Here is a 23728-nt window from a genome sequence, read left to right as displayed (position 1 = left end):
AAAAGATGAAATCATACCGGACGTGCCACTTCTGAAGACGTCAATTACGAAGACCAATCAAAGACTTGTAAAATAATATGGGGTGAAGATTAGGATTACCTAATGCTTATTTGATAGGTTAAAGATAGTGGGGTATAACGAATGTCCAATAGAATTTTGGGGGAATGTACATTAAAAAAGGGATAAAAACCCATGTCACAAGAAGTCATTTAGAATTAGGTAGGTAATGCTATTGATTTTATCCAGAAACTCTGTCACTCTGTTTGGTGACTTTTTGGTTTACTTAAAACCATCCTCGCCCTTAGATTGCCCATTTACACTTTACCTCCTTAAGAGGGAAGTGCCCTTTTGCCCCAAAGCTGAGTTCTGACTGATGGCGATTTGACTGATGTCCTGAAGACGAAGACTGAACGCTGACCTAATCCTTGGAGGGTAATTATGACAATGCATTTGTGATTTGTCTGTTTGCTTTTCCTTTCTAGGTACCAACTGCATGCTTTTGACAGAGACCTTAGCTAGATGTTTTCCAAATTAGTGTTCTAAATTGTTTTGCATGAAGCCCAACATGCGAATGCTAATCAGTGGTTAGGACAGGTGTTCATCAAACTGACGCAAATAGACAAACGACCGAAACTATGCTTTGTTGAAACTGACGTGTTATTGACACACTGCTAAAATTGATCTATGTTCATGCCGTGTTATGTTCTGATGTTTGTGATTCTCGCCTACATGAAAGCTTATCACAGTTGCCATATTGTGACTATGCTATTATGTTTCTTGGTGTTGAGATTAACGCATTTGCTGTTAAATTGTAATTAATAGGGAATAAAATTCATAAAATTATACTAAACAAGGTGTGGTTATTCATGGCTGAAAGGTCATGGTAATGTCTTTGAATTGATTAATGACGTTGACTAAAGTGAAATGCATTGTCGTGATAAATATTGATGACATTATTGATGTATTGATTGATATAGTGATTAGCTATCTCGTCCTAAGGTGTCTCAACTGGGTCAAAAGATTAATTGGCCTAAAATTAGTCCTGATGTGTAATAAAATATCATAAAGGGACGTGTTTACACGGTGATCTTCCCCTGCACCGTGAAGCCTCACTAAAAGCAACATGCGGACAAATAGTGAGTGCATAATAGTCATCTGAGTCAGTATTAGTAAAAACATCTCCCTCAGAAGCTGGTCTTTTCAATTCTATTATATACTTTAAGACCCTGTGGTCCCAACAAATGCAAAAGAATTTTCTTGTTCCTCATCCTCAATATTTTCCATACAATCTAAAAAGTATTCCATCTATTTGTGCCACTTAATGGGAGGAGCTCCTGGTGTCGCAAGAAAAGGTTGCGGAGGTGTTAAGGAGAAGGTCTGAGAAGCGCACACATTCCCCTATTTTTTCTGGTTTTAATTGCTGCTCTGATTACTTACCATGGATACGCTTGTGTGTTAAGGTTTTAATTAACTGTACAATAAAATACAATTGACATTCCCCTATTCCACTTCTGACTACTGTAAATTAAACACACTTGGAGTGTAAATGACACTACATGAAATGTATAGTTTGAAATGCCAAAATGTGATTAAATCTTGCATAGTACTCGCGAAGGCATGTGACCTGACATAGCCTGAAGAAATTACTGTTCCAAATTCACAAAGTCGACAGTCTAAAGAGGCCACAAATAATATATAATAGTCTGAACTCTCTTCTTTTTAGATAAGATAAAAGCGATTGGAAATCTGGACCATGCTTTGACAATAGTCCTCCATGAACAGTCGGTATAGGGTTGCTAGCACAGCGACAGTCCTAAAATACAGCAATTGTTTTGTGCGATGCTGAACAATTTTCTGAGCAGACAATAGCTACAGACAAAGTAAGTGCATTCCCAATAGCCACCTGCAGTGGTGCCGCTGCGTGACCCTGCATGGAGGGTGAGGTGTGATGAGCCGGCAAGGAAGGAGGGGTTGGTTGAATTCATGCACAGCCTACGTGCACCCTGTAATGAAACCTTTATTTGCTAGCGCATGTAAACCATTCCAAAATTATCAGTTGAGTGATAAGCACTCATCATGATAAATTGCAATTATTAAAATATTAAAAGCCATTTGTTGAATTAAAGTTAGTTCAAATATTACTTGACTTTACCAACTACTAGTAAACTAAAATCATATTTCATATGGAATGATTGGTGTGCAGCTTGGTATCAAGGACTTTGTCCATACATTTTACAAAACCACCTATCAACATGCCATCTGCCCCTTTAAAACATTATGTATTGCCATCAAGCAAGTCATTGTGTTCCTCTCACAAAAGAATTGCCAGAGCTACTTCTTTCTGTCATGGAACGGCTGGCCACTTACAAAGGACACGATCAAATGATTCTCTGGGATGTAGACAGGACCCGCAGGGCATGCCTGTTCTATCATATTTCCATTCTTGGAATATTTCCCTGACCTCAAAAAGTCCAAAGTGGAGCCTTGGAAATTTGAGTTTGATTGTCCTGGATATCAGAAGCATTAGATACTATGGAGCAGTACAAGTGGCGACTATGGATGTGTCCACGCTGTTTGGAGATTAACAATTTGGTGTTCATCACATGCATGGCTACAGCTGCTGAAGTGTAACAATCGTTTCCAGCTTGTGCACAAACGAGCATGCGAGGAGACCATTGAACCAATCCAGGCCTGTACTTAATGTGTATGAGCTGCTCCAAGCACAAGCAACAAGTACCTTGTTGGCCAGGATCTCCATCTGGAAATACACCATTCATTAGTGGAGCGCTCCACAACAGCGAACAGCTTAAAATGTAGATGGCCTCCAGTATTGGGTTCTGCCTAGGATTCAGCTCATCACCAATTTAGTGTACACAAAAGAAACACCAAGGAATAAATCATAAGGTACTCCACTCTTTTTTGGAGCTTCCATCTCATCTCCCTGTCTTTCTTTTTCTCTCTTGCTTTCTCTCCTTCTCTCGCTCTCTGTCCCAACATTCCAAACTACAAAATATATACCCTGGTATCTGCATTCCCAGGGTAACACCTACAGGAATCTGAATGGCATCATCTACAATGAAGGTACAATTGCTGCTCTGAAGCACAACACAGATCCTGGACTAGACTAGTAACTGAAGTAAAGTCATGTGTGCCCAACTCTTTTATTTATAGTGCCAGCTAACATATGAGTTCTGTGAGGGATGGGTGTGGAGGAGCCCCCTGGGAGAGGGTAGATATAGAATGTGTCCTTGCCCTGATGGACACTACATTACTCCCAAAAATCAGTGAAAGTTCAAAAAGTCCAGCTTGGCAAAACAAAAAAAGGACCCTAAGTTAAGTCTAGCAAACGTAGAGCCCGTAGAGTTTGGCAAGTGGTCTGCTGTGCCACAATGTGACAGATACATCCTACCCCACTTCAAATAAGGTGGATGGGATAATGTGCATGTTAAAAGGTGGCCAGGTGGTGGAGTAACCCATCCCCCAAACTCTACACCAATCTCTTGGAGACAATTAACAAGATAGCAGAGGACAACTGGAGAAGCAGTGCCAGCTTCATTAGGACGTTGTTGCTGAGGGTTTCAACTGGTGGTGAGTGAGGGCGCGAACATTAAAGAAGACAGTTCCAGAATCTTGTATGCAGCAGGACAATGTTTAGAAGATTCACCTTGCTGATGCTTTTGAGAGTTTATGGTTATTGCCCTAAACTTCAAACAGCACATCTGGTAAAGAGCATTGCTGGAGTTATGCAAAGTCCTTTGTGATGCTTTTTTTCCATTGCTTTTGTTAAGTGACTCTCCAAAGACAGACTTTGAGGAATTTGAAAACTTGTTGATGTTTCTTAAGTCTTTTTCTGTGCCAGTCTAACTCCTATGACCTTCAGTGAAACAGATCTTAGTCCTTCTCTTGGTGAAGAGGTACCTTGAACTTGTCACCATGGAACAGCATGTAGTATTTGTTGGAGATTGTGTGTAAACCACAGGTAGGCTGCTTCAGGACCATGGATGAGTCACTCCCACGTGACTCACTGAATACCATGTGACAGGTGGGTCGTGGTCGAAGTGTGCTGAAAACGGGGTCACAATAACAAAGGGTGAGGAGAAAACGTCATGAACTTTCTTTACAGTACTGATGGTCTGACTAAAGGCAGGTTTGAGTTATTTACAGAGGATGGAGATGATGCGCAATGGAGCTAGCAGAATGACGCCACCAGTTCAATCAACCTTGAAAGATTTCGAATTCTGAATCATTTCCTTAGTTGGTGTTAGCAGGACCAGATCACTGGTTAACACCCAGAGTAGTGAAGTTGTTGGCAAGGTGTAACTATTGTAACTTCATCTTGTAACTTTTTGGCTATCAATGGCTAATTCATGGATTTGCAGTGGTTCTTCCATGGTGTGTTAGAATTCTCCTGAGTCTGAAAATGTATTTTGTGATGGTAATTGGATGGACTTTGTATCCTGGTGGTTCAGTGCTTTCCTGGTGATCATCTTTAGCCTGTGTGAGGTGTCAGTGGCTTCCCTTGGCATGGATGGATGTATGTATGTCATGGTGTGTGAGGCAGCTAGTGACAGTATCTACACACTTGCGGTGGTGAGCTAGGGCTAGAGACTCCAGAACACGTCCTCACAGGGTATCAGTAGTTCTCCAAGTCAATATTGCTGTTCTTCAGTAGTCTGCCTGTCATGGGTCTGTAGGTGCACTCAGCCAGTGGCACCTTTGGTTATGGCAGTGATCTATTTAGGCATGGGTGGGTTCTTTACCTCTACTTTTTCGCAGGAGCTGTCTTCAAGTTTGCCAGTGGGGACTGATTGATCAATACTTTGTTCTTGTCTGTGCTAGGGTGTGGTGTATTCTTCTGCATTCAGTCGAACTGGGACTCTGATAGAGTCCATGTGGCAATGGATTTGTATTCTGCTAAACAATATCTGTAAGGCTGTGAAGGCTTCTCCTTGTATTACTTTGCATTCCTGCAGTTTTATTTGCAATCTATAACTGCAGTAGCCCCTTTTCTACCTGGAGCATGGAGTTTGAACCAGCGCACATACAATGCACAGATCTTTCTAAAATTCATATGCCTCTGCCTGAAGCCAATGAAGAGTCTGCATAGCAGAGGTCACTAAACACAGAAACTGCTCTTCTCTAAACTGGAGCAGCACATTATATCCCACCTCCCTAGTACCAGGAATAAAGCAAGTCTTGTGGGAATTGCATTAATGCTCTCTCTTCCAGTATGTGCCTGTGAGAAAAACAACAAGTGATAGATGGATTGCTTGAATTAATCTCAGCCACTAGTAATTATTCTGGTCCATAATCCAGTCCATTTTTTTGGCCTCAGAGCCATCTCAGATCAGAACGAGACCTATGCACATCAGGTTTGGTCCTGCTCCATTATGAATAGTCCAACCTAAACTGCTCAGCCAGATCCCCATTGAAAAGGAACACAACTAACCACAGAACAGTTTCAGCATATTTGAGCATCATCAATAGGGTGCTGCTTGAGTTCTGTTACGCATTGCGCATGGGGACCCACATTTGGGCATACCTGCCGGGCTTAGACCTTCAAACTGAAGGGAAAGAAATGATGGGTGGGTTTCTTGTATTAATCTCAGCTACTGATAATAACTCAGGCTGCAGTCCACTCTATCATTTTTATTTTCCCATCATGCCATATCAGGCAAAAACCAGCCATATGTAAATCGGACTTTGTCCTGCTGGTTTTGCTGGGTTGTTACTATTGAAGCAGGGCCAAGAATAATTTGCATATGGTAGGTCTCTGTCTAGAGTGGCATGGTAGGTGAAAAACGATGGACTTGAATAAGCCCAGAGCAGTTACCAGTGGCTGAGATTAATTTGGCATTCCTTCCATCACTTTGTTGCTTTTCAAAGTGTGTGCCTGCAAAGCATGGATCACACATGCTACTTCTCGTGACAGTGTTTGACTTTCCGTTGGTTTGATTCTACCTAGCTGTAGCACTGCACATGTTTGTTGCACTCTGCTGATGGAGTACAGAAATGCACACCAACACAGACATTCAGAAATGTCTCTCCTGTGTAGGGGAAGGTATACTGCTACTAAACATGTTTTGCGTCCACCAGGAGGCGTTCTACTTTCCTGTGTTTCCAGTTCGTGGTCACAGCGGCCTCCCTGTCTATCAGGGGTGTAACTAGGGCTCCGCAGTCCCCCGCGGTGCAGGAGGGGGAAGGGGGCCATGCTTCGTCATTCAAGTGGAGCCCCCTCAGCACCTCCGATGGCTTGAAAAGCAACAGCTTGCGGAATCCTTTTTACCATCGCCCTGAAATAAAGAGAACGTGCAACATTATTACTTTAATGTTGATCACGTGGTCTTCCATGGGCAAAGGAGTTGAAATGGGTCCCTGGTCTCTCTGCTCTGTGTCAGAAGCGTAACACAGGCACCTGCAGTGCTTGTGGCACGGGGGCGGGCGGGGGAGATGGGGGAGGGGGTGGAATGTATCCCTTCACCCCAAGGCCAATGAATATCCTTGAGATATTGGAGACTAATGGCCCCTTATCATATACTGCATGGGGTCTCCATCATTTTGCGTTACCCCGCTGCTATCTGTCTCCCCTTAGATGGTTTCATACATTAACATATTTCTTCCACAAGAGAAACAGTGACACAGCCTTTATAAGAAAGGTCTGGTGGTATTTTTCCTCCATCATGTAATCCGTCAGCCTATCTTGAAATCCAGAAATTTAGAATGCACACCAATGAGCAAAAAGCAAATTAACAGTGCATTGATTTTTAGGTTATTCTACATTTTCTTAATAATTTATTACATTAAAAGGGAACTGAGGCCCAGAACTGTGTGTGCAGAAGCTTCTGCGTACCTCGCACAGCACATCTGTTTGCTAATGGAGAAAAGAGTTAGCAGGAGTAAACCTACTCCAGTATAGAAAGGTCCCTCATTTGTGATGTCATCTGTATAATATGATGGCATGTGGTTAGTTGCCAGATCTTTCTAGACTCTAATCCAGTGCCCATAACGTGCAAAATGCCTTCCCAAAATCACATTATCCAATCCGTATGGTGTGATGTCATTTTCACTTGATGTGCTTATTATGTCAGTTATTGGTCGTACAATTTGCAAAATCTAACCTCTTTTTGGTTAGTGAATGTCAACAAATATGACCATTGGGTCTGGCAGTGGTGTCAATGAGGCATGTAACCAAATTTGCAGATGTGGAATGCACACTGCAGGCTTGTCCCAGTTTCTACATCCTCAGCAACCACCACACCACCAAAAGAGAAACATCAGCAGTGCAAGCCACAAGCTTTTTTCGAGTGACAAGATACAGGGCCTATGGTTGTCTGAAGCTAGTCCCAGATCATGCGCCTGTCTTTGTTTTAGACTGCCTCTAGTTCCATCATAGTTCCTTTTATGTTCTCCCTAGACTCTCTCTACTTTTTTAAACGATCACATTGACAACTTACGCAAGCTCATAGTGTCGTATGGCACACACAGTACCAGATACACACCTCCCCTGTGGCCCAACAGGTCCCCGTAGGCTCTAGGGTCTCACTCACTGTCCTCAGTGTCCTCTTCAGTTGGTTGTACCCCTATCCCGCAAACTCCCACATCTCTTTCAGCCCTGATGCTCCCACATCTCTTTCAGCCATGATTCCAGTCTCTTGGGTTGGTGCCTCTAGGCTGAAGATATAATAGATCTGGGCTCAGCTCTACAGCAATCTATCAAGGAGCCAAACAGTATTCTTTCCGTCATTTAGGTTCTGTGTATTGGTAATTGCGTGGCACTTTGCAGCGACTTGTGTAGTTCCTCTGTTGCTCACAATAGTTGCACAACATTTTTGTTTATGTCCACTTGATGGAGAGATGCAGATACACTAAAAAAAAAAAAATCTGTAAATTTATGGTATTTATACAAAAAGCAAGACAACCTTTTAGCTTCCAGGCAAAGAATAGGGATAGCCGAATTTAAGCAAGTTTAAAAAAAATTAAATCATGATTGAAACTAATGAAAACAGAAATCCTTGCAATATTCACCTGTGTGAATGGGCACCAAAGAACAGGATGATTGGCGGGCTAGTGCCCTGCAAAAGATGCTCAGCCTCCTTACTATTTTGCGTTTCCTGAACTTTGAGTAGCTTCTGACTCGACATTTTCAATGTCTCTTGGTGTGCTTCAATGTCTGGTGGTGGTGATGGGTTTTCTCACTGCAGGAAAGCCCTGGGTGGGCAGTCCAGTCTAGTGACTTTCAATGGCAACCAGATTGTTTTTATTACCTTTCTTCTCATGGAGCTGTGGGGACCAGGGAGAGTTTTATCCCTCATAACCTTGTGTTTAATAGTGACCCTGTCCTTAACTGTTTCCTCTCCCCCGTTTTAGGAAAGGCTCTGAGCTAAAGGCAGTCTGGAAAGTGCTTTAACACTGGGCCAAATTTGAACTGAATGCTCTAGTTTTTAAATCTAGTCCTTCATTTGTTAATGGAAGCTGTTGCCACCCAATTAATAATGGCAAACTTCTTAATTTTGTTTATAGCACTCGCCCTCCCCTCGAACCTGACCACGAACATATTGGACTATTGCACAAGTGCCCTTTCAGACTGCCGTTTAAGAGCTTATGGCTGGTGAAATGCATGATTTGACCTATTTTTTCCAATTTACGATCCTGAGCTCTCTTACTTCACTTGTTTGCTGTTTTTGAGCATTGCAAATGCAGTCTCTGGGCCATCTCAGTGGTGGAAAGGAACGCTCCAGTGATGGACGTCAATTCACCAAAATGCCAGGGTTAGCGGATGTGACATCACACGTAATTTCATCTTTACTTGCACTCACACACAAATGCTTACACAAACACACTTTCACTCATACACACACACACTGTGCTTTTACATAAGCACACTCTCACCCTCAAGCATGCACACAGCATACATTTAAAAGTGTTTTTTACATAATTCAGCTACTAAGGAGGATCATATTTTAGCTAATTGTACTTCACTTTTTATTACACTAATAGTCAATAATATACTACGCACTATTGGTGTAATAAAAAACTGAAAACAGGCAAGTGTAGCCCCCAAGCAACATCCATTAGAGCGAGCTGCCACTGTGTTCCTTGCACTGATGTTGCCACCTCTGAGGCCAGGGGTCGCAAAGGCAGTGCCAGGGGTGGCAAGGGACACGCTGGGGTTCGCAGCTGCGACCCACTGATGATCCCTACATGACGTCCCTGGCTCCAGTGATTGAAGAGGGTTACTCGCCAACAAAAAAAACGTTTGGAAAGATGTCCTTTCTCACCACAAATAGCTCGCCATACTGCTTTGCACACTTTGTGTCAGGGGGGAATTACTTCGGCGGATTAGCACAAGCACACACAGTGTTTGATGCAAAACCTACTAAGATAGACAAACTGGGCTTTGTGGTTAAAAAAGACATTCTTGAAACAGGTGCTAACATTGAAAAATGTTTTAATTTCTTCAAACATTCAACACATTGCAGGTGTGCCACTCTCTACTCTCTCCTCCCTTGGGTTTAAAAGGCTCCCTTGAGCCAATGAGCTGATGATCTCACCTGGTATGCACCTGTGTGCCTCTGGAGTGGTACTGTGACCTGTGAAGACTTGGGCAGCATACCAGCAACCCCAGATAACTTTTCTCTGTTCTCTACTACTTCTGCTCTCTACTGGTGAATGGCTAAAACCGGAAACATGTGTCTAGAGATAACAGTACTACCTGCACCAAGTTTGGTGAAAAGCTAAAACAACTTTGAAATAAGTGTACTGCATTTACCAGGATGCTGGGATGAGAGGCAGTGTGCGAACTCCACCCTTGTGTCAACATGATGTGTAACTTGTCATAAAGTCAATGTGGGTTTTTTCTATGTATTCAGTTTTCAGTCACAAAAAAAATAATTTCTAGTCTTTTTTTTTTTTGGGAAGTGCTTGCTGTTTGGATGCCTTAACCCTTCATAAGGAGCAGTGTTTCTCACTAATTGCTTGTGTGTTCATTTAGTATACTTTGCTGTCATGATAACACATTGGCTTTACATAATTTTGCAAATATTAAAGAAAGGCGTGGTGATAGTTTTTTTTAAGTATGCTAGAGAACCACTTGTCAAACATAAGTAATAGGCAATTTTGCTATATGCCTTTTAAAGTTCACCAATTAAAAAAAAATATTTTCAAACTATTATGAGCACTTCATCAAACGAAAAATTAGACCAATTTGCATGGTCAATACTGGTTACTTATAGGGACCTATCTTTTTGGACAGTTCCGTAGTTGTGCCAGTGGAAACACTTAAACTTGCGCAATGAACAAAACTGATTGTGCATGGCTTTGTAAATAAATACATGCACAAACGTGCCTTTCTACTGCTAATGCCCATTGATTTGGAGAGATAGCACATTGGTGGACTATTGCACTACATACTTTATTCAATTAAAGCATAAAACTGACTGCAGCTGGCATGCAATTATAGGTACTCAGAATGCTAACTTTAAGAGATGCTCAAATATGCCCCATTCTCTCTTTTTCAGGGGTTCTAAGACAGGGGTACTTTTGAGGCGTGATGACTCCAACTGGTTTCCATCTGGCTCTTGTGTGTTCATTAAAGGGCTCATTGCCTATTTTTTATGCAAAAGAGCACTTATGTGTCCCCAGAGATTTGATCTCAATGCATTTAATGCCTTCGGTTCTACTACTTACTGATCAATCAACTGCACAGTATGTGGCAATAATATACTGTGAAAATGTTATCTTACGTTGGGTCCAGAAGGACTGCAGGAGGTCTATGCCCATCACATGTTGCCCTCCTGAATTAGGTGTGCTTCTTAAGTCTGCATAGTTGAACATAAATTGTGGGAGCAGTACGAAGCTGTCTGCCTAAGTGTAGAGGGATTGATTTATGCATATGTTGTCACTGAAAAAACAGATGCTAGCATAAAGATGTACCATCTACCCAGACTGATATTTTGTAGTGAGTTCCAACAACTCCGGGTCAGCACCTTTTAAATCTTAGGGAAACATGCAATAACTATGAGTGTGCAAAGTAGCATAATCTGTTACTTCACACCTTTGATGATGTTACCACAAGGGGCAAACGGTTGGCAGGCAACACAAGGTTATGGGAAGAAACCAAACCTAAGTACGCAGAGCTTGGCTCAGATAAAGGGATCTTTCTATTTTCCTTCAAGCCGCTATTTTAGCTCCTCCTAGAATGATGAGCAGTGAGGTGAGACAGCCAGTGGGCTGATCACTGGAAGTTCCAGTTGGGACTGGAGGGGTGATATGGCATCTCTAGACTAGGCATTTACTTCTACTTCCTAGGACTTTCCACTTTCACCTTTGAACCAATGTGTACAGCAGAACATTTGAGAAGAACAGGATGAGAAGGACTGACACACATGGTGGATGAACCCCTTTCCGTAGCAGGAGAACCTGTAGGAAAGTACCATCTTGCCTGGCATGTTACCCCCATATTTCACTGTATATATGTTGTTTTAGTCCTTGTGTCACTGGGACCCTGCCAGCCAGGGCCCCAGTGCTCATAAGTGTGCCCTGTATGTGTTCCCTGTGTGGTGACTAACTGTCTCACTGAGGCTCTGCTAACCAGAACCTCAGTGGTTATGCTCTCTCTGCTTTCCAAATTTCTCACTACAGGCTAGTGACTAAATTTACCAATTCACATTGGCATACTGGTACACCCATATAATGCCCTTGTATATGGTACTGAGGTACCCAGGGTATTGGGGTTCCAGGAGATCCCTATGGGCTGCAGCATTTCTTTTGCCACCCATAGGGAGCTCAGACAATTCTTACACAGGCCTGCCAAAGCAGCCTGCGTGAAATAACGTCCACGTTATTTCACAGCCATTTACCACTGAACATAAGTAACTTATAAGTCACCTATATGTCTAACCTTCACCTGGTGAAGGTTGGGTGCAAAGTTACTTAGTGTGTGGGCACCCTGGCACTAGCCAAGGTGCCCCCCACATCGTTCAGGACAAATTCCCCAGACTTTGTGAGTGCGGGGACACCATTACACGCGTGCACTACACATAGGTCACTACCTATGTATAGCGTCACAATGGTAACTCCGAACATGGCCATGTAACATGTCTAAGATCATAGAATTGTCACCCCAATACCATTCTGGTATTGGGGGGACAATTCCATGATCCCCCGGGTATCTAGCACAGAACCCGGGTACTGCCAAACTGCCTTTCCGGGGTCGCCACTGCAGCTGCTGCTGCTGCCAGCCCCTCAGACAGGTTTCTGCCCTCCTGGGGTCCAGGCAGCCCTGGCCCAGGAAGGCAGAACAAAAGATTTTCTCTGAGAGAGAGTGTTACACCCTCTCCCTTTGGAAATAGGTGTGAAGGGCTGGGGAGGAGTAGCCTCCCCCAGCCTCTGGAAATGCTTTGATGGGCACAGATGGTGCCCATCTCTGCATAAGCCAGTCTACACCAGTTCAGGGATCCCCCAGCCCTGCTCTGGCGCAAAACTGGAAAAAGGAAAGGGGAGTGACCACTCCCCTGACCAGTACCTCCCAGGGGAGGTGCCCAGAGCTCCTCCAGTGTGTCCAAGACCTCTGCCATCTTGGAAACAGAGGTGTTGGGGGCACACTGGACTGCTCTGAGTGGCCAGTGCCAGCAGGTGATGTCAGAGGCTCCTTCTGATAGGCTCTTATCTCTCTTGGTAGCCAATCCTCCTAACTTGGTAGCCAAACCTCCTTTTCTGGCTATTTAGGGTCTCTGCTTTGGGGAATTCTTGAGATAACGAATGCAAGACCTCTACAGAGTTCCTCTGCATCTCCCTCTTCACCTTCTACCAAAGGATCGACCGCTGACTGCTCCAGGATGCCTGCAGAACCACAACAAAGTAGCAAGACGACTACCAGCAACATGCAACATTGTAGTGCCAAATCCTGCCGGCTTTCTCAACTGTTTCCAGGTGGTGCATGCTCTGGGGGTAGCCTGCCTTCACCCTGCACCAGAAGCTCCGAAGAAATCTCCCGTGGGTCGACGGAATCTTCCCGCTGCTAACTCAAGCACCAAAAGGCTGCAACTCTGGTCCTCTGGGTCCCCTCTCATCCTGACGAGCATGGTCCCTGGAACACAACAACTCTGTCCAAGTGACTCCCACAGTCCAGTGACTCTTCAGTACAAGTTTGGTGGCGGTAAGTCTTTGCCTCCCCACGCTAGACTGCAAAGCTGTGTACTGCGTGATTTTCAGCTGCTCCGGCTCCTGTGCACTCTTCCAGGATTTCCTTCATGCACATCCTAGCCTGGGTCCCCAGCACTCTGTCCTGACGTGCACAACCTTCTGAGTTGTCCTCCGTTGTCGTGGGACCCCCTTTCGTAACTTCGCATGGACTCCGGTTCACTCTTCTTCTAAGTGCCTGTTGTGGTACTTCTGCAGGTGCTGCCTGCTTCTGTGAGGGCTCTCTGAGTTTCTGAGCACCCCCACTGTCTCCTCCTCCAAAAGGCGACATCCTGGTCCTTCCTGGTCCTCAGCAGCACCCAAAAACCTCTACCGTGACCCTTGCAGCTAGCAAGGCTTGTTTGTGGTATTTCTGCATGGGAACACATCTGCAAGCTTCATCGCAACGTGGGACATCCATCTTCCAAAGGAGAAGTTACTAGTCCTCTTCTTTCTTGCAGAACTCAAAGCTTCCTCCAACCGGAGGCAGCTTCCTTGCACCTTCATCCGAAGTTTCCTGGGCTCCTGCCCCCCCTGGACACTGTTGCTACTATTGGACTTGTTCCCCTTGTCTTACCGGTACTCAGGTCTTGAAATCCGTTGTCAGTGCACTGCTGGTGTTTTTTCTTCCTGCAGAACTCCCCTATCACGACTATTGTGCTCTCTGGGGGTAGTAGGTGTACTTTACTCCTACTTTTCAGGGTCTTGGGGTGGGGTATTTTTCTAACCCTCACTGTTTTCTTACAGTCCCAGCGACCCTCTACAAGCTCACATAGGTCTGGGGTCCAATTGTGATTCGCATTCCACTTTTGACGTATATGGTTTGTGTTGCCCCTATACCTATGCTTGCCTATTGCAACCTATTGTAATTCTACACTGTTTGCATTACTTTTCTTGCTCTTACTTACCTAATGTTGGTTTGTGTACATATAACTTGTGTATAGTACTTACCTTCTTACTGAGGGTACTCACTGAGATACTTTTGGCATATTGTCATAAAAATAAAGTACCTTTATTTTTAGTAACTCTGTGTATTGTGTTTTCTTATGATATTGTGCATATGATATAAGTGGTATAGTAGGAGCTTTACATGTCTCCTAGTTCAGCCTAAGCTGCTTTGCCATAGCTACCTTCTATCAGCCTAAGCTGCTAGAAACACCTCTTCTACACTAATAAGGGATAACTGGACTTGGCACAAGGTGTAAGTACCTCTGGTACCCACTACAAGCCAGGCCAGCCTCCTACAGGACCCACTCCCAACTTCTACATCTGGGTATTGTGCTGGACTCTGTCTCTAGAGCTAGTGGAATTAGCTCCCTGTGTCACACCCAGAGTCAGTAGAGGGTGGAATTGCTGGGGACCCTGAAAAAGGGGGGGCACTTGTAGTACCTAATTGTGAATGCTCTGAGTTTGTGCCTCATATTTCTGCTGAACACAGACACCATGCACCTGACTGAAAGGCCTGGGAGCTTTGGATGTGTTGGCAGGTGGAGTGTTCTTCCTAGGGGGGCAGTGGAATGGTGTTGCCATTAAGACCCCAGGTCAAGAGACTACCTCAGGTGAGTATGGGAGAAGATCCAAACTCTTACAGCCAGGTTTTGCTGGAGGAGAGGAAGCAGCAGCAGTGCCAGGGACTGTAAGAAAAGCTTCGAGGAAACCACCATCAGAATTTTGGGATTCCAGAGCCTCACCCCACAGTATTCATGGTAGTTAGAGTGCAACACCACTAGCTCAGAGAAGAAAATTCATCACAAGCAGCCCCGCGGGGCCTATGTTAACTGAATAAGAGCTTTCTTCTTAACCACATCAAAGAAAGTATCTTACTGGGTGAACTCATGGCTTGTAACACCTGGATCCAAAGACACTCCAGTGTGAGTGACTGTTCCTTCCCAGGTAGCCTATTTGTGCTGGATTTTTTAAAAAAATACAGGATTGCCTCTTGGCCTCTCAGGTGGGAAAAGTGCTGCAACTCTCACCTCGCTTTCTCATTTCCCATGTACAAAGTGCAGAAACTGCAGACGTACCCACCCCGAGCTGACAAGTGGTGGGTTGATGGAAAGAGACATAACCACCATGGGACTGCATCTTGCTTAGAGCATCTGTGGGAGTGGGTGGGTGGGTGTCCAAGAAGAGCAGAGGCACTCACAGTGAGACCCGCCAAAGCTGGCACATCAAATAATCTGATTAAAAAAAAGAAACAAAGTATTTACTCGCCACATCAAAAGGCACCGAAAAAGCTCTCAGTTGAAGAAGCACCACATAATACGTTAATTTACATATTTTTCTATAGTTCCCCAGACGTAGCAAGAGCACACGTATTTTAGTAATTTTGGGGGTTACCATGAGCAGCACATCCCGACCTCATGCAATAAGGGCCACACGTGCAGGAGAAAAGTGGCACCCGAAGTTTCAAGTGTGTTGCACTAATAACTCCAGGTGAGAATAGAGGTTTAGGCGTATTTCAAACACTCTTGGGACTGTCCTTTTGGTGTACACTAGAACATTGTGGGGCCCATTGTGCTTTGCGCATTGAAGTTGTTAGGTGAGCAGCATTAATATTAAAAAGATGGGGTCCCATTGAAAAAATTCAGCATGATGACCATTGATTGCTGAATTTGTGTTAAGCCAGTAGGCATAGCCTTGCAGCAGTGTAAATCATAACTTCTGCACATTTGTGTGACAATACCGCAATGCTTATTGATATTGAAAGGTACTTTTTTCATTTTATAATGTTTCGTGAACACCTCGTGATACAGCATAGGTCCGACTACTTATAACTCGATGGCTCATTTTTGCAAAGACATATCGGTGTAAAGTGGTTTTAGGGGTTAGAGTCTGATGGTGCACGAAATGTTAAATTTTCTCCAGGCCTACAGCGCTTAATTTGCATTTACGGGATAGTTGATCAATGCAACCTTGATCTGCGCTCCTTTTAGTTTGCAGGGCTCGTAGGTATGTGCACCATTTTTTCCACCTGCCATTTGTGCATATTTATAACTTTGTGTATAGTTTTTAGCTTTGTTTATTAAAGTAGTTTCTCTTTTTAAAGGCAACATCACTACCTGGACATTGATTTGAGGAGTGTTTTGTTGTGTTTTGAGTTTCTGGGCCACATCACCTACTTGAGTTAGGCTTGGACTGCTCTGCCTCACTACCTTGAGAATCGAGGCTAAAAGGTGTACTTGGTTTCTGGTTTCAGGGTCCACAGTGCAGGGGCCCCTGGGCACCATAAGCTAATGGTCACAATTGGGGCTTGTAACCTCTAATTGCCCTGGAACCATCACACTCACATTTCTCCCACTGGGTTTTCTAGTGGCGGAGACTTGTGCATGCCCAAGTGCCATATGGTGGAAGTTTATCCACTGCAATGAAAGGTTATGAGCAGCCCTAGGAGGCTGCTGGTGAATTGTTGCCCGTGCTGGAAGCAATGCTGCGTACGGTGATTCTCTGCAGCAGTGATGTTCTCTGTAGGCCCCTGCTTTCAGATAGTCCTGCCATTCCAGTGTGGAAGATTCAGATGAAGGGAATAATCAACTGCACTGATCCACATGAACTAAATTTTGCTTCTGGAAAAGTCTTAAAACGTTGTTTTGCATTCATAAAGACCAATTATTGCTAACTTCATCCTATTGCGTGGGTGAACTGTACATCTCTACCTACCCTTAACAATAATAGACCACCGAATAATTACTGTGTGGTGGAACTGGAGTGTTGCTTTAAAATGGAGTACCAACTATGGTAGGCTCAGAATTAACCTTCACAGCATGTGTGCTTTCACTTGAGTCATGTCTGATTTAGTACAAGGGAAGGAACTTTGGGCCCTTAAATAATTTACCAATGTGCTGCCATTGATTCAGAGCATCCAAACATCCCAATCCTCTCTCGGGAGATGTTGAAAGCATACCTTTTTGCACTGTAATAGATATGCTTGTGCAAAAGCAATGTTTTTCTACATCAGTTGTGCTTGCTCACTGGATCCAGCACCAACAGGCACAGATGCAAATCACTAATGAAACACAGACTCCCTCTGGGTTCGGATCAAGTCTGCTTCTCAATGTAAGCTGTATCTCCTTTCTTTCAGTGCTTGACTGGCTGGTGCAACCCAAACCTCGGTGGCTGGGAGGGAACGGCTGGCTCTTGGATGGACCAGAGGAGGTGTTGCAAGGTAAGACAGTCCTCCTACTTAACAATGTATAAACAGAGCCATGAATAGTGAAACAGGATATTTGCAAGGTTGCACAGGGCAGGATCTGTTGTCCAGGCATTTTCAAATCTGAAAGGCAAACCTTTCACAGAGTGGTAATTGTGTGGAGCAAGTAGCAGACCTTCAAGTCACAAAAGCCCAATAGCAGCATAACTCTCAAATCATCCGCCTTTGGCATGTGACGCTTGCCCTGGGGGCGGGGGACTTACCCAGTCTCCTGCCAGACTCCCTTTTCGTGCAACAGCTCTCTGAACAACAAGCAGCATATAACTCGTATTTATGTACATTTATATTTACCGTAAAGAACACATTGTTATAATTAGAACAAACTGACCCTCAGTAGTACTCGAACTCTTGACTTTTCGGTTCCACTTTGTTGAGGGGATGAACGTCGTTTCCTTCTGGTTAATGAAGTTCACATTTCTTTTGGTGCTGTGTTTCTTCCTCTAGTCAATGACTGGTGTGTCATGCCACACTCCTGTTATAGCTCATGTGCAGCAGAGAGCTAGACTGCCAGTTTGAGCTGAACCTGAATTTTAGCAGCTGGACCAGCCGCAAAGAGCCTTTAAACTGTACGAAGCAGAGTGCCACCAAACTGGCTTCAGTGCAATCTCAGAACAGCAGGACACCAGGGAGCCAAGAAACTACTGCTATAAATGTACGTATGTATTTTGTATTCATAAAGTGCATTTCGGCCGTAGCATCAAAGCACTAAGCAACAGTGAGTAGAGTGACCAAAGGAGAGACAGAAAAGAAAAGGAATAAGATTGCTGAGGAAAAAGCCAGGTCTATAGTTGCTTCGTAAAGGACAAAAAATGATGTTCCTTCCTGATCGTCAGGGGGAGCAAATTCTAGTGTTTGGCAGCAGCCACTATGAATCTTTTATCGCCCCATCTGACCTTACGAGTGCGAGGAACATGGACCAGGTAAGCTCCTGTTGATCTAAGCTGACGACTTGGAACATAACAGCGTAAATTTGACATCCGGTATTCAGGTCCGCACATATATAGGGACGTCTGTGTCAGACATATCGTCTTAAAGATAATGCGCTTCTTGACCCATAACCAGTGTAGCTGTCTCAGACTACCACTAGCCGAGGCTGAGCGGGGAAGATCTAGTATTAGACGGGCTGCTGTATTCTGAATTAATTGGAGTTTACTGAGCAAGGTTTAGTCAATATTAAGTATGAAAGCATTACAATAATCCAGTTTAGAGATCACTAGAGCAAAGGACACCGTAATTCTGAGCTCCTTTTGTAAGTAGGAAAAACTTTTTTCAGAATTTTAAGAGTCCACAAACAGGCTTCGGTAATGGAATAAATGTGAAATAAATGATGGAAACAATGGAAATAGGCAAACAATGAAAGTATAAACTGATTACAAAAGTACAATTAAATTAGCCAGGGACTAGGCATGGATAGCATCAAAACAGAAAGTAAGAACTATGCTGTGCTCTTTGATGAAAAACTGTACATGGAACCTAACATGCCACGGCCGCAGGGGGGAAGCAAAAAATACATCATAATCCAATTGGAGTTTGAGAGTGACCTCGTAGTGTGATGGTCCACGCTGTCATACTGCTGCCGAAATCCCAGACATCAGCAGAAGTCTGGTCTCAGCTGTGGCCTAATACTATTGTAAGCATGGATAGGGCAGATTGGGCATAGCTCCCGGTGTTGGCTGACCATGCCATTGTGTTTCTTTACATTGCTGAGGATTCTGGGCTCCGGGTCTAACATTCACCTTCTGCACTTCTAACTCTGCAAAGCTTCTCGGTCCATGACCTCCATGAGTGTGCGGACGGTGACCGAGGGTTAGGAGGAGGAAGTAGCACATTGACACTTCAGCCTTCTTTATGTTCTTGACAGTGGCGGTGGTGGGGCCGGTGCCCCATCTGTAATTGCACTGGTCTTTTCTTTTGCCCCCCCCCCCCCCCCCGCCACAGTGTGGCAGCTGAAGCCGGCCACAACAGACACTGGCATCTCAGCCTGAGAATAGCAATGTTGTTCCTGTTTGCAGTTCACGTTTTACTTATTCTTGAGTTCTCGAAGAGTAGTTGATTTGTTGTGGGAATGTGTTTAGAACGGGCTGTGGAGTTCAGGCCCATGGCGGAGTGAATTTCACCCAGATCCCGTCATTGGGTCATAAAGAAGTTCAGAATGCATGCTCATCCAATCCTTGGCCCCTCAGGAGAGCGCACAGAGCAATGTGCTTATTGTAAATGTCCTTCTTTGCAAAAGTCCATGAAGGAGGTACACTACTGTTGAAATATTGTAGGGCAAAAGATAAAGAAAAGTCAGTGCTTACTGATGGGTGTGGTGTGTGGAGGATCTGAGGAGAAAAAGATGCAAGGAAGAATGTGCAAGAGACTGAAAAACGGGTCATACAGAGGAAAGAGAGAATGTATTAAATATGCAGATGGAGGGGTTTTAGAAAGATAGCAGGGGAAAAATGTCATACGAGTCTGAGAACCTGCATACAAAAATGATGTGAAGAAGAGAAATTGGGTGATTGATAGACTCTGAAAACCACTACCCTGTCCACAGACATTAATAATGTACTGTTTAATGGCTGCTTAACATGTTTAAATTACTTTGGGTGTGGGTGTAAAAAAAAAATATATATATATATATATATATATATATATATATATGTATGTATGTGTGTGTGTATATGTGTGTATATATATATATATATATATATATATATATATATATATAATCCAATGTTGGTGTGAATATCTTTTCAATCAATTGCTTGGACGAGAGAGTTTCTCTTCTATGTGTGTGTGTATATATATATATATATATATATATATATGTATGTATATATATATATGTATATATGTATATGTATATATATATGTATATAGCCTCAAGCAGTCGCATATGACTTCACTGTTCAGACTCGACTTCTTTTTGGCCCAGATCTTAATCCACAGCAAAAGGGACCAAATTCACTTTCTTTGAGATGTACTGTAAAGTTAGCTCTGAGTGGATAATAAAGTGGGAGCAGGTAGGAGGAAGACATTGGAGCTGTCTATATTTGCTGTTTTCTTCAGTCTGTAGAGGGAGAGAATTAAAATATTCCCAGACCTGTGCCTCATACTGAGCTGCAGAAACACAATGCAGTTTATGGATATTCAGCTGGGGAGAGTTGATCGCTCTACCTACAGTCTGAGGTAGATTAAACATTGCTCCTGACGACCTTTTGAGCTTTAAGGAGGAGTTACTGATCTGTGAGTGCCAGCCACCTGAGGAATCAAAATCTACTCCCAGATAAGAGAACCTATTGACGAAGCTCAGGGATTGAATACCAACCAATAGATTTAGAGCATTTCTCCTACCTGGCTCACATGCCATGATATGAGACTTCCTTGTCACAGCAGGCCTGTTTAGGCGCAATTGCACCCTTGTGGTGTTCTCAGAGCTTGTGTCCAGCCTGCCCCTGCAGGCCTGTGCATGCACCAAGGCACATGTGCCGATGGAGTGACGAATGCCCATCTGTGTTTTCACTACCACTGAGGGCTGCTCTGCCCACAAATGGTGAATATGGGGGGACCATTTATAATTAATCCTATTGGCAAAAGTGGACTGCAGTGGAGCTGCCTCGTCATGTTTACTGTCATCAGATTCCTAAAGACAAATCCTTTCCAATTGTAAGGGTGGTTTTGTCAGTAAAACATTGGAAATGCCACTTCTAGAATGTGGGCATTTCCCTTTTCTAAAATTCCTTTTGTGTGCCTCTTCAATTCAAGCTTCATTCCACTGGGGACTGGAGGAAACTACATCTGTGCATTACCCAGCAAAAGCTATAAAACGTAGAGAACCGAAATGACAGACCTTTGCCATAAGAGGGCCTGGCTGGATAGTTTGAGGGAGAGGTTTTTACACTTGGCCTCTTGGAGCCAGATCATAGCACCACTAAAGATAAGGATCTACATTCCAGATCCCCATGGCAGACAGGACTGAAATTTAGGGGACACATCTGTGGTTCAAAGGGGATCCCTTTGAACCACCCCCAACTTCAAAGACCCATTTCTGTATAACTAGGGGCTGCACACTTCAGCAATTCAGAGATGCACTTGCAGGAGTGCAGGATAGAGTCGCCGTACTCCATGGTGCACCCTGCCAGAGGAATCTGTTGCGCACAGGAGTATCTACTGTCCTGGGAAGGAATTGCTTTTGGTTGGAAGTGAACAAATTACTGGTTGCAGGACCTCGAGTGTCCCGTTGTTGAGTGTGCTACAATTCCCATGTGCGACCACCGACTGCACACTCATTGCGTGTGGTGTCCGTGTCACTGGTTACATCCCTCAGAGGTGGGGGTGTACCTGGAGCAGTGTCGCATTTTACCTTATGCGATGTCGCTGAACTGGTGTCTCTGTGTGTGCCTCATTCAAGAGAGGTACGCAACGGGAACTGATTGTGGTCAGAAGTGTCTGGTGCGACTCAAGTCATTATGCACCATGCAGAATGTTTCATTCCCGGGAGACGCTGCAGTGGTACAGTTTTGTGCAGTGGAATTGTCTAGTGCAGCTGAAGTCATTGCACACCAGACATTGTGCCTCATTCCACAGAGGCACGACAATGATAGCTTTTTGTGTGCAGCAGAATTGTCTGGTGTACACAAGTAATCATGCGCCAGATGTTCTGCCTCATTGCAGGGAGGCACAGCAGTGGTAACTTGTGTGCAAGCTGTATTGTCTTGTGTGACTCAAGTCTTCATGCACGAGATCTTGGCCCTCACCTGAGGGAGGCCCTGCTTTCAGCACTTTGCGTTAGTATAATGAAGTGTCTGGTGTGACTCACGTCATCGCGCACCAGACCTTGTTATGCCAGGTGATACAGGGTTTTAGATTTTTTTTTTTTTATTGCACCTGAATAGTTATGTGAATTCAGAGAAATTCTACCATACAAATCAGTATGAAGAAGCTTCCCATATTTGGCCAGGTGGTGTAGATAAACGTCTCCCAGTCCCGACAGACGGATGTCCCACCCAACTTGAATATATCAGACTGCAGGATATGTTTCTCAGCTGGGACCTGAGTCGAAACAGCAGAGAATAACAGTAGCTGTTCGGCCGCGTTACGTCCATTCCCCTGTCCTATCCCAGAGGTCACCTTGGAACTTCTGGAATGAGGAACTGGTTTCAGGGAGGTGAGAATGAAAGTGGTGCGACTGAAGACATGATATGCGTCTACCACTTCCTGCCCTGCACCCTAATTAAGAAGTTTGGAGAGCCTTAGAGGAGCTCCTTATTTCTGTCTTTAAAAAAAAAAAAAAAAACGTTGCCAGCTTTGCAGTTAGTGAAGGTGGCGAGGTGGCGTACTTCTTTAAGACCTGTAGAGAGTCGGCAGGCTCTGCAACTTTGCACAACTGTACCCAGGGGTGTAACGCGGGCCTATGTAGGCCCGTGCAGCCCTTGCAGCTCAGGAAGTAGCCCCACCCTTCAGGAGGGCCCCATTCAACCCAAGGCTAGCGAATATCAGGGCGACGTGGGAGAATCCGGAGTATCTGATCACATTCTGCAGGGTGACCCCATCATTTTGCTTTATACCACTCTAGTTATTTATTGTCAAAATGTGTACAATACAGTGGCTATTTGCCTCATCTAGCTTTTGACTCCTGTTTCTTTTGGCGTGACGTGGAAGGAAGCTACTCCCAGGCCAGTAATGTCATGCACCACGGTGTGCAGTGTTCCCGAGATGCCACACGTTTAAGCATAGACGTTTATCCATTCTCCAAACAAAAAGACGACCTGTATTGTTAGCTCGCACCTTTGTAATATACAATACCCTGTGTAGACCTCCTCTGTAAAGGAAACAGGAATGTGAAAGGAGTGCCTAGTGAATATTTAGAAAGCGCCACACACGACCTTTGCAATTGTTTCCCTTCTGAACAGGTGGACCGCCTGGAAATGAGAGTTTCTGATAGAAAGAGACCTGCTGATGCCTCTAGCTAGTGCTCAGGAACCTGAGCTACCAAGGTCGTCATGCTTGCCAATAAAGGGAATGACACTGTGTCCTGTGTAATTCAATGAACTATCCTTTGTGCTTGTTTTGTATGTAATCCTGTTTTTCATGCTTCGTTGACTGCAGTCGGCTATGTTTGTCGCCTTGACTTGTGGAAGAGGCAGTACTGCACTCCTACTTTGCTCACACCCTGCTGTAGGCCTGAACTTCTCCTTGTCAAGGCTGGCATGCAGGCAGAATGGGGTGGGGGCAAATGTGGTGTTGGTGCATGCAAGGTGAGTGGTGTGTGTAAATAAAAATGAAAAAAACACTTACCTTGCTTGCTGAATGATGTCAGACGTCCTCCCCACTCCGGTCTCTTCTCGGGATCCA

The 23728-nt window shown here is 44.3% G+C and overlaps 1 protein-coding gene across 1 annotated transcript in view; it reads left to right on the top strand.

Moving 5' to 3' along the window:
• The window catches only part of WFDC1 (WAP four-disulfide core domain 1), a 229139-nt gene that overhangs the window by 107894 nt on the left and 97517 nt on the right, over positions 1 to 23728 (top strand). Inside the window, exon 3 of the mRNA XM_069217183.1 lies at positions 17261 to 17344. Coding sequence (XP_069073284.1) covers positions 17261 to 17344 — 84 coding nt within the window. The remainder of the gene's footprint in view (positions 1 to 17260; positions 17345 to 23728) is intronic.

This window comes from Pleurodeles waltl, chromosome 12, assembly GCF_031143425.1.
Source record: "Pleurodeles waltl isolate 20211129_DDA chromosome 12, aPleWal1.hap1.20221129, whole genome shotgun sequence".
Classification (NCBI taxonomy): Eukaryota; Metazoa; Chordata; class Amphibia; order Caudata; family Salamandridae; genus Pleurodeles; species Pleurodeles waltl.
Note: the sequence above shows the minus strand (reverse complement) of the source record. Positions and strands in the feature narration are given on the sequence as shown.